The sequence below is a fragment of the Catharus ustulatus genome, chromosome Z, assembly GCF_009819885.2.
Source record: "Catharus ustulatus isolate bCatUst1 chromosome Z, bCatUst1.pri.v2, whole genome shotgun sequence".
Classification (NCBI taxonomy): domain Eukaryota; kingdom Metazoa; phylum Chordata; class Aves; order Passeriformes; family Turdidae; genus Catharus; species Catharus ustulatus.
The window spans coordinates 7,272,554-7,284,674 of NC_046262.2; the positions used below are offsets into that span (position 1 = coordinate 7,272,554).

General features: G+C 44.6%; 1 protein-coding gene across 16 annotated transcripts in view; it reads left to right on the forward strand.

Moving 5' to 3' along the window:
• CELF4 (CUGBP Elav-like family member 4) overlaps nucleotides 1-12,121 on the forward strand; it is a 688,948-nt gene that overhangs the window by 600,432 nt on the left and 76,395 nt on the right. For all 16 annotated transcript variants that reach the window (XR_004420789.1, XR_004420790.1, XM_033086042.1 and 13 more), the window contains exon 6: nucleotides 10,444-10,587. Coding sequence is in view for 14 of the 16 variants with exons in the window: in XM_033086042.1 (XP_032941933.1) it covers nucleotides 10,444-10,587 (144 nt within the window). In the remaining 2 variants the exon portion in view is untranslated. The remainder of the gene's footprint in view (nucleotides 1-10,443; nucleotides 10,588-12,121) is intronic.

Here is a 12,121-nt window from a genome sequence, read left to right on the forward strand (position 1 = left end):
GATAGGATAAACAGAATCACAGTATCATCAACATTGGAAGAGATCTTTAAGTCCAAATATCAACCCAGTACCACATTTGTAACTCCTAAACCACATCCCCCAGATCCAGATGCTTCTTAAACACCTTCAGGGATGGCGACTCCACCAGGGCAACCTATTCCAATGCCTGCCAACCCTAACAGTGATTTTTTCCCAATACCTGGTCTGGATCTCTCCTGTCTCAGCTTAAGGCTATTTCCTCTGGTCTCCTGCTGCAGCCATAGTAGGAAAGACCAGTCCCCACCTTTCTATAACATCCTTTAAGGCAGTCCTGGAAAGCCATAAGTTCTCCCCTTAAGCTTCCTCTTCTTGAAATTGAAACAGGAAATGGAAAATCCATTAGACTTTTACATAACCACAGAAACTAAAGAGATTTTCAGAGGTAATCCAGGCTGAAAGTTGATGAAACTCCACCATCTAAGTGTCCTTCATGCCTCATACCAGTGTTTGGCTGAAAGTTAATTGCTCAAAGTCACAAAGTCTAGGGCAGAATGAGGTATCATCACTGCCAGTCCACCTGTCCAAATTAATGCAGAAGGCTGAGGCCTGGTTTTACACAGTTAATGTTAAATAAGCTGAAGGGTGCAAATGGAGATGTCGACTTTTTTTTTCTCTTTTCTGTTGATCTTGAACTCTCTAATGAACACACATTCCTTGCAACACCTTTGGGCAACACAGAGGCTGTCTTGTTTAACTCAGGGCAAAGCACAGCACATCCATTCCTTCTATTTAAAAAACAGAAATACCTTAGGAACCCATTAATAAGTCATCAGCATCAGGCCTGGCCCTCTTTGCAGTAATGAATGATTTTTTGAATATGCTACTTAAACACCACTTATAAAGGTGTGTGTTGTCCTTTACGATGAAAAAAGCAGTGGACATATAATACCTACATGTTAGTTTACAGCCATTTCTACCACCAAAGTCCAGTGACTCTTGATAGCTTATCTCTGCTTTTTGTTGGGCAGTGGGCTCCGGATGGAGGGGGAAAAAGCTCATAGACCCCATCCCACCACCTCCATCAACACTGCTGGTTCTACAAGCTTTGGGACAGCAGTTTCCCAGTGTTGCCATAATTTCCCTTAATTCTTCCTATAAAATGTAAAATTGTAAGATTGTGTTCCCTGCCTCTCCCACAGTTTCATGAATTAACTAATTAATCATGTTTCTGGGTCCCAGAGCAGAGATCCAGGCAGCCTGGCTGCCTGATACAGGGTGTGAATCATGCTGGCACCAAAGGTGGCCTTCACTTCTCTGGTTACATCTCCAAAACCACAGAGTCATCCAGCAGGACACTGAAGTGACTTGTGGGACATGACAGACATCCTGGATGTCTTCCCTGAGCTTCTCTGCTCCCTCTGACCTGCAGCACTCACTGCCTCCAAACAGGATACCAGCAATAATAACTTGTAAGCCACATTTCCTCATTCCAGAAAAAAAAAAATTGCTTGGCACCCACTCATTCACCACAGGTCCAAGGGGAGCTGGGCATTAAATCATCAGCTGTGGAAGTGGCCATGGGAAAGCAGGAACAGGATGAGAAGCAGGAACAATGCTGAGAGTTGCCCAGGTCCTGGTGATAACAGCAGCCCCTGCAATTCTTGCTCCACTCAACTCTCGTCATATCTGTGTGAGATTAGGACTTGAGGGGCTGAAATAATTCACAAGCAATGACCTTCCTTGGATATCAGAGTCACTGATAAGCCTCCAGCCTGGGAGACATGAAACAGTCCCTGTCTGCCAAGGGAGTTCCTGGCCTACTGGAGGGAGCTCCACTGGGCATCACCACCTTCCTCTAATAAGGATTAAAGATGTCAGCATTGTCTTTACCTCTTCTGCCTGCTTTGGGGGCATTTCTTTCTTCCTCCTTTTCTTTTCCTGTATCTTTTGATCTAAGTCTCATTTATATCAGTGGGAACTTCCTACATAGTTAAGTAGGCTCTGGTTCAGCATTAAATCACTCTGGATGTTTCTCATCTTTTCCCTTTAATTCACTCCTTCCCAGCCTTGCTCAGGTGTGTGGTCAGGATTGATAACACACACTCTCGTGAGGAAAACAAAAAGATCTTAGTAACTGGCAGAATGCTGTCTCTATCCAAAACATTAGCATTAGTGATGCAGTAGCAATTATCCAATGGGTTTTGCAAAGTTCAAAACTAATTTTTAGAGGACAAAGATGTTTTCAAGGAAACAAAACTATGACATTCAAATAAGACTCTCAGTTGAAGCTCACACAAATTTGTGAATGTGAAGCATCCTACCAGACACCAATGTCTTTGTCTCAGATGTCCACTGGCTAGTGAAATGACATGGAAGAGCATCCTTGACTTCCCATTCCAAAGGTCTGTCTGGTTGGTGCTCACAGGAATAGTGGCTGTGAAGGTGGCATGTTTCAGTCTTAGTGAAGTGTAATGCAGCAAGGGCAGATCCTTCAACATAAACCAACTTCTTATTTCACCAAAGCCCAGGAGAGCTTCACGAATTTACACCATTTCTTCATTTCAGTTGACCATCTGTTTCTTTGTATTAAAGCATGAGTGATACCTCCCTGAAAGCAGAATATTTTCTCAATTAACTGTGGAATCATAGAAAAGTTTGGGTTAGAAGCAACCACAAAAGCTCATCTGGTCCAGCCCACGGCTGGACAGTGCTTGGAGATCTTCAGTTTAAATATTTTGCAAGAATTGAAATCTTTTACTATCTCAGTTGAGCAATATGGTTTACACCACGATAGCCTGGAGTCCTGCAGCATGACAGGGATCTGGGAGGCACAGTCATGTGCAGGTTCTTGGCAATGCAGTGCCATGGAAATGTTCTTTTATGTCATATGAACAGCTGAAATCTTCCCAGCTTGCCAGCCCTTCCTCAACATCTCTTATTTTTTCCCCCCAAGTCATAGGCCATTCATGTCCTCATCCTGAGCTGCCAAAGAGGTGTGGAGCTCCTGTGAGCAGAGTCCTGAAGCATCAGAATCTCCATGCATGGTAGAGATGCTACTTTGCTTTGACAATAGTCAATTGACTTTATGATTCTGGAATAATTCCACTTCTCTTATTTTCATCCTTGCTTGTTTAACTGAAAAGGAAGGATCATTCATAGGGCTCCATACTGCAGCTACAAAATACGTTCTTCATAGTAATAATAATAATTTCCATGAAAGACTAAGCAAGCCTTTTTTTTTTTTTTTTTTTTTTTTTTGGTGCAACGATATTTTATAGGGAAGTATATTTTTAGTTAATATGGAACTAAACATACCTAATCTTTCAAACATGTTGCTCTTATTGGAAAGGGGACATATAAAACATTTTCTTTTGGATTCTGGATTTTATGCTTTTCTTCAAATAGACAAAAAAAAAAAATCATTTACTACTTTCACAATCCTAAAAGTCAGGAAAGAATTTCTAGTCTGTTGGTGTAACAATGCCTCCTACTTCATAATGCATTAAAGAAGGTGAATGATTTTGTGAGGACTTTTATCATTCATAAATGAGCTGAAAAATGCAGAAGGGCTTGAAGAACTCTGCTTTTAAGTTTAGGTTTTTCAGATATCTGGCTTTGATTCGAGAGGCATACTAACACCTGGGTTATATATTGAGTTCTTCCTAATTAGAATTGGGTACAGTGACACCAGGACTCAATGATTCTGTTGCCCTGTGGAAAGCAATAACTTTAGCTCTGAGAGACACCTGGTAAGTAGTGTATGGGCAAATAAAACCTAAATCACACTTCCACTCCCAATAAATTAACAGCTCCGGAGACCTGTGAAGGGAAGTACCTGCAGCAACTCTCTCTGCTTAGACATTGCATGAAGAATCTTCTCTACTGAGGGAGCAGCATTATCAAAGGGTCCATCACTACAGTCCTGGATGAATGCTTCCTTTCCCCTCTCCATCTCTGTCACTCTCAAGAGTGTCTAAACCAGCTCTCAGGATGTACAGGGGAAATAGCTCCCAGTGACTGCTGTCCTACTCATCTTTCAGGTGAGACATGAAATTGGAGCCCTGAGTTCAGAAAAAATAACGTATTTCACAAGATGGGAGGGATGTTAGTCCCGGCCTTTTGGTCATCTTCCAGCCTGAGTAATTGCATTTCTGCCCAGCTGAAATTCCCACTGCTCTACAGTTTAATTGGACAGTAGCTTCTCTTTTGCTTGCCTAAAATCCCAGGTTGGGGGCAAACCCCACTGTCTAACTCAGCAGCTCTCTTCTCAATAGAGCTGCATAGGCATTTCCAAAAAAACTCCAAATTTGTTTTCAGAGTTAGGAGACTTCATGCCAAATGGCCTGAGGAGACAGAGCCCAAAGCAAAGAAACCCTCCTTTGGCTTTTGGGCCTTAACATCAAGGATCCTTGCATGGAAATATTACCATGACTGTTTTGCTGAAGGTCAGCATCCTCCCAGCTCTGCTTTGTAGTCACAAAGGCAGTGCCAAGGCAAAATGTCCACTACAAGAAAAACCTATTTCTGTGGTGGCACTTAGGAGTACACTCATTGCCCAAAAGAGGAGCATCCAGCAAAACCTACTCATTTAAGCATCTTTTTGTTCATGGCTGACATTTTAGAAGGTATTTTATAGGATCTGCGCCTTCAGAGCTCTTATTCTCAAGAGCTTTAGTCACTGGAACTTTAATACAACAAATTTTTTAAAAATATTTTTGACCCAGAACTTTTACCTGGCTCCATTTGAGCTAATGAAGATGTAAAGGTCCACCTACATGAGACACCCTTGTGTTAAAGTACTTAAATGTCTGTTTGCCTTCAGCAGGAGATTCACTAACCTTAAAGTGAAACAAAATTTAATGACTTTGGCAAATTAGGCCCAGATTCATCAGTTTTGAAGGAAAAAGGTGTCTAACCACTAATCTGTGGAGATTAGTAACCTACTGAATCAGATCAGATTTATAGGGCTTGCAGGAAAAGGAAATTCAAGCATATATTCTGCAAGGCAGACCTTCATAGAACTTGTCCTAAAAATATTGTTCTAGGGAGAAGCAGTTGGACACCTGAGCTAGGAGACAGGGATGGGAAGCAGAACAGCCCCCCTGTAACCCACGCAGAAGCAGTAAGAGACCTGCTGAGCGACTCAGGTGGTCACAGGTCTATGGGACCTGATGGGATCCATCCTAAAGGGATGAGGGAGCTGAGGAAAGAGCTCACCAAGCCACTCTCCATCACTTAACAACAGTCCTGGCCCACTGGGGAGATCCCAGATGGCTGGAGGTGCCAATGTGAACATGCATCCATCAGAAGGGCTGGAAGAAAGGTCTAGGAAAATCCAGGCCTGTCAGCCTGACCTGGATCCCCTGTAAGGTTTATGGAAAAGATGGTCTTGAGTGCCATCACACAGCACCTACAGGGCAGGCGGGGGATGAGAGCCAGGGTTTAGGAAGGGCAGGTCCTGCGTGTCCAAGCTTATCTCCTTTGATGACCAGATGATCCATCTGGTGGCTGTGGTTGTGTCTGCCTGAACTTCAGCCAGGCCTTTGACACTGTGTCCCACAGCATTCCCTGGAAAGGCTGCACCACGTGCTTGGACAGGAACACTCTGTGCTGGGTTGAGAACTGGTTGGATGGCCAGGCCCAGAGTGGCAGGGAATGGTGCTGCATCCAGCTGGGGATCAGTCACCAGTGGTGTCCCCAGGGATCTTTGCTGGGGCCTGTTCTGTTTTATTGAGGATCTGGGTGAGGGGGTTGAATCCACCATCAGCAAATTTGCAGGTGACACCAAGTTGTGGGGGAGTGTTGGAGGGCAGGAGTGCTCTGCAGAGGGACCTCGATGGGCTGGATAGATGCACTGAACCCAGCAATGGATGGGGCCCTGGGCCCTGCACTTTGGCCACAACACTCCTGCAGTGCTGGGGACAGAGTGGCTGGACAGCGGCCAGGCTAAAAGGGATGTGGGAGTGCTGGTTGACAGCTGACTGGATATGAGCCTGCAGTGTGCCCAGGTGGCCAAGAAGGCCAGTGATACCTGGCCAGTATCAGGAACAGTGCGGCCAGCAGGATCAGGGAAGTCATTCTTCTCCCATACTTGGCACTGGTGGGGCTGCACCTTAAATACTGTGTCAAATTCTGGGCCCCCCAATTTAGGAAGGATGCTGAGGTGCTGGAGTGTGTCAGAAAGGGGCATTGAAGCTGATGACAGGTAGCACAAGTCCTGTGAGGAATGTCTGGGGAGCCTGGGGTTTTCTAGCCTGGAGAATAGGAGGCTCAGGGGGAACCCCTACAGTGCTCTCTGCAGCTCCCTGACAGGAGGCTGTAGTGAAGTGAAGGTCAGTTTCTTCTCCCAGGCAATAGGACAAGAGGACACAATCCTAAACTGCTCCAGACGAGGTTTAGGTTGGACATTAGCATTCACAGAAAGGGTGACTGGGCATTGGACTGGACTGCGCAGGGGCATTCCTGGAGGTGTTTGAGAAAGGACTGGATGTGGCACTCAGTGCCATGGTCTGGTGGACACAGTGGTGTCAGGTCATAGGTTGGACTTAATTATCTCAAAGGTCTTTTCCATCCTAGTTGAATCTGTGATCTTTCCCTGCTGCAGGGCAGTAATGTTTGGACTCCTGAAAAGCTTTTACTTAATTTGTGTATACACTCCATTTGGAAGACCATATCTAATGGGAAAAAATTCCAACAACCAGGCAATAGATTTGTTTTCCTTTGCCTTTAAATGAAATATCAATGGATGGATATTTTATTTTTAGCTGAATATGAAATTTCACAAGCGACCTGTCAAGCTCCTGTTTTCAAGAATGACTTTATTTCACACGTCAAGACAGGCTGGGAAATTAGTTTTTCTCACAGAGGACTCTGATTAGGGATTACAAAGTGAGTGTGGTGCAGAGTGATTTTTCCTCCATCTTTTCTCTCTCCCCACCAACTGAGAGAGTACCTGACTCTGCTGACTAAGGGGAGCAATTCATTACCATGCGTGGGAGGGGGATGGGAAGAAAGATAGTCATATTAAGTAGACTTGCTGGCCCAGGAGAGAATAGGAGAAGCATAATAATACTTAGCCCTTATCATTCTTTTCATCAGTAGATATCAAAGCACTTGAAAAAGGAGGTTGATTTGATGGGAAAAGAGATAAATTCCAATTGCAAGCAGGCTGTTGCAGAGGTGCCATCAGGAATGCTCACTTTCATGATAGTATCTTCTGACTGTGGGTCTGCAGGGCAGAGAAATGAACAGGTCCTTTCCTCTGAAAAATGTAGAAGTACATTTCAAACATTATTGACTTACCCAGTGTAACTCTCATGGGGTTTGGCAAAATATGAGGTCCAGTCCAAGAACCAGAGAGAGCAAGGAGATTATGTATTACTAGTAAATGACAGAGCAGACAGGACCTATTGACTCTGTCAGCAGACAACAGCTGATTTACACCATGGTTTAACTCCTCGTGGAAGCAATAAATAGCCCAGATGAAGGGCTGCAGCATTTTTACCCTATGGAAAATCTGGTCCATTCTGGGGCATTTCTATTGTTATCCAGCGGATCAGTAGAAGTCACTGCAGTAGAAAGTAGCCGTGTTCTGCTGTATATGAACAGCAATATTTGGCTCCACTGTTAAAAGTCCTGCACTGGCTGATCTGATAGAGTTTACTGCCTGATTTCCTTTGGGCCACATGAAAGAGCTGCACATGAGGAACCACATACTGAAAGTATCAATCCCAAGGTCAGTCTTCATATTCAAGAGCAATGCAGCATCTCTGCTGGCTATACATCTTTAACCGCTTACATGCACATCTCATTGCAGAGCACTCCCAGAAAAAAACCTCTTCTTTTCTTCTTCTTTCTTTGTAGTGTGAGGTCTAGCTTGCATCTATTTGCCAATGGCCTTTCTGCCCTGTGTATATGATAGCAATGTTCAAAGAGGCCTGAAGTCCTGCTGCGACAGGCAACCCAGAAAAACATCTCTCAGGAGGCAAGATGAGATCCCATTGGGTCAAACAGCTGCTGTGCAGTCACTGTGACTCACATCAGAAGGGAAGAGCACTCCAGGGGCAAGCACTTCATGTGGAAGTTACCCATGTTTTCATGATGCCATCTACAATAATAGCTTGGTTCTCAAAAGTGTGAGGCATCAGCAAATGCCTGAGGCAGTTCTCTGGCCCTAAGACTTCCAGGGCAAATAGAGATGGAAAGAAAAAGAGAAGGAAGAAGACACCAACTTATTTACACTTTTCTGTCATGCTAACAAGAGCAGGTCACATCTTCAAAACTCCTTCTGCAGAGATGAATATACTCTCACCTTATTCCATTTCAAAATCTTCCATCCTGCATTGTGCCCATCACGATGCAGGCTCTGCTCTGCAAAATACAACAGCAGCTCTGAACAGCCCAATCTGCTGTGGACCAGTGCCTCCCTCCAACACAGCTGCAAATAGGTTTAAATCATTAGATGCAAGTTACCAAACAGTCTCTTGGATCAGGGTTAATTAAATGAGTGTTGAAATCTAATTAAGAACTGGTCCAGGTGATAATTAGCAGGAAATGTATGCATTAAAATATTCATTTGTCGATGAGCTGCAATTAAGAGTGTGATTTGGGGAAGGATCAATATCTGCATCATGTGATCTAAAGAAAAATTAAAAGTCACCCAGCCTTCAACAGAAATGCAGGGGAATTTTGGCTACAGGGTTTTTTTCCCTCTCTCCTCTCCTTCACTCCCCCTTCTGTTCTGGTTTTATAATAACTGCTGAAGATTGCTCTTCATCTTTGAATGGAGCATTCATCTCTGCATCCTTTTTTTTTCCTGAAGCACTTCTTTCAAAACCTTCCTCTTCACCACATTGTGTGAGTGGGTTATAGATTTATTAGAGAGAGACTAACAGGTCAAAAAGAAAGATTCTTTGCCAATGAAAATCACTTTCTCCCAGAACAGATTGCTAATCCAAGGGAGCATCGCTCATTGTGTGGTGTTAGATTGTTGGGGTCTTTTTTTAGCAGGTTAATTCCTCAAGTCTTTATTCATAACTGAGGCTCTGAAGAGGCTATTGAATATGTATAGCTTAGATTTATATATATGTACGTCTATAGCTGTGGTTTACTACACTCTTCCCAATTTGTAGCAGAGCAATTGTGGTTTCACTGAGACTCTTTTCTGGTTACAGGTACTTAGGAACGTGTGTAAGCCAGTTAATAATATTTTTCTTGTGCAATCCCAGAAAATTCCTCCTCTGTTAGGAAAACAAGGGTCCTGCAACAGTTCAGCTCCTCTGGCATGAAGCTGCTCTTCCTCTACTGCCACAGCCAGAAACTGAGCTAGTCATTTCCCCACTGACTCTACTTCCACCAGTGAATACCAGTTTGTCAAAACAGAAGCTATGGGAGCACAATTATTTCAGCTGCTCTTTGTCAGTGTCCTGACAGCTCACTGCCCATCTCCCTGGGCTGGGTGGCAGCCCAGCTCCCAGGACAGCTGTCCACTGCTGTCAGGGCTGCAGACACATTGTCCCTCCACTACACCTCCTCTCCCCCTGTGGGCAAGCAACCAACCCGTGAAGTTAGGATTTCCTTGAAGACAGACCAAAATATACCTTCCTGGGTTGATCTATTTCTCCTCATCTCTGCCTCCTATCAGAAATTTAAGGATTGCAGCTACTGACCTTTCATCTGGTTTTGGGAAGGAAAGGGATTTCATTTGTTCCCAAAAGCACTACATTTTTCACAGATTTCAGCAGGCAGCCCTGATGATCATCTGTAGTTCTGCACTGGTGTTGACTGCTAACCCTAATATTGTAGATCTTTCCTGGAAATGTATGGGCTCTTTCATGGTAGCCTCTGTTTCCTGCTGTTTGTGGAGAGGAAGGTCAGGTCCATCCAGTACTATTTTTGCTCCCTTAATTTAGTTGTGCTAAGTGAAGAGATGCTCCTTCATGATTACACACACACCCTGCCCAGCATACTGACTGCTGTCTCCCAGGCTGGGCAGGGATTTCTCACTGGACTTGGGGGTTACAAGACACAGCATTGTGAAAGGGTGATCAACTTCAGGGGTCTGGAATGCAGAGACATCACACATTCCACCAAAACAAATTGGTCCACAAATCCTACCACATTCAATGCAGCAAAGCCTCCTAAATATTGCTGCACTGTGTCCAGATCTTTCTGGGCCTGAAGGTTGAAATAATAAGGCAACAACTTTTGCAGAGAAAATGTAAATTACATCATAGAAGCTTGAATTTTGGAGGAAACAAGAAGCCAGGCTGCTGGCATTCACCCTGCAAGGACTTTACTTCCTGATGCTGTCACCCTCTTGCAAGGGTTAAAACTCACAGCCTGGTAGGTTGCATGGAAAACATGGAACCCATCCTACTGAATCCATGTTAGATGTATGGGTTGATGATCTGGTGTGCATCAGGCTCATCCCCTATGTGTCTCCTTCTGTTCCCTGTGCTGCAGGGAGCCTCTTCAAGCCTGGTGGTGAAGTTTGCGGACACGGACAAGGAGCGTACAATGCGGCGCATGCAGCAAATGGCAGGACAAATGGGCATGTTCAACCCCATGGCCATCCAGTTTGGAGCCTATGGCGCGTATGCACAGGCAGTAAGTATAGACTCAGTTCTCTGCATGTTCGTGGGAGGGGGACTATCACTTGGAAATGCGCAAAAACACGTGTGAGTGGACAAAAAACCTGAGCAGAAGCAGAAGCGGTGGCTTATCTGTTAAAGTGGTTACATGATGGGAGTAGAAAATAGCCATGCCATCCAGGAGAGACTCTGGGAATCTCCCAGGTGTCTCCAAGGTGCCATAGACAGTTCTAGCATTAACTTTTGGTCATGTGTGGACCCACACTTGGTACAACCCAGCCTACCCCTTGTGTGAGCCATGCAGAGTTGTGAGGGTGTGCTGCTGTAGAGCTCCACTGAAGTTCCTCCTTTCCTTCCAGCTGCATCTCTTGGTGCACTTCTGGACCTTTTATTCTCTCTCCTCTAGAAAAAGCTATATTTTTACTTCCATTTTGCTATCTTCATGTTTTATCCCCAGTCAAAGCCAGTCTCTGTCTCTTCCTTTGTCCTCTGCTCCTTTCCTCACATTACAAGAGAGTTATTTCCTCCTCAGCCTGACTGTGTTTAACACTCCCCCTGGCCAGGGAAGGCTGCTGGAAGAGGAAGAGACAGCAAATCCCAAATGAGCCTAGGTCAGTGGCCAAACTGTCAGAGGGATGTAGCACCTTTGCCCCCGTGTACCAGAGGAATTAACAGGAGGCAATCCACAGACAGCTTGGGACAAACATTTGTGGAGTTTGTCTGGCAGGAGAAGTGGCTTCAGTATTACTCTACAGACATTGGTCAGGCAGCTGGAGAGATGGTAGAGACACAACTGTCCTGATGTCCTGATCCAAAAACTCTTCTTGAAATACTGCCATTCTAGAGTAACTCATCTAATTTCCAGACAAGGTTTATATTGATATGAGAAGATGCAGTCTGCATCTTTACACCACAGAAGTTTCCTCTGTTTCTCACCAGGTAATAAAGGTGCATTATGAGAGGAGGTGAGAAATCAGGGCAGAAGGAAGAGGAAAAAAAGATTTCTGGTCTTCTCCCATCCACTTGAAACAAATGGTTATTTTTCATGTTGATTTCTGTGAAAGCAGAATTGGACCCATACTCCTTTTTTTTTTATTTTTCTGATAAAAATGCTAATAAGGGGGAAAGAATAAGTTTTAGATCTTGACCCATTGGATATGACAAGCTGGTGACACCAATTACCCTGGGGACTTCAGAGCTGTCTAAATGATGGGATCACATTTCTGTGTGGCGCCTTGTACACCCAGAGCGTGCTCAGACGCTGTCTCTCAATCAGCCTCCCTATCTGCTCCATCTCACAGTCTCACATGAAAGGGAAGGAAGGGAGAGTGAGGCTCGGTGACGTTGCCTCGGTCCCGATTAATCCAGCTCGGACTGCTGGCTCTCAGATATCAGGGTGATTGGCACCTTGCAAATGCCAGCAGGAGATGGAGGAATCGATAGGGGACAGGGAAAGGGAGACAGCAGCTTTATTCAGCCTGGAGTCGTAGAGCTAAGGCAAGTCAAGAGGAGGGAAGGTGAAATATCAGGAGCAGGACTGTCATGATGGG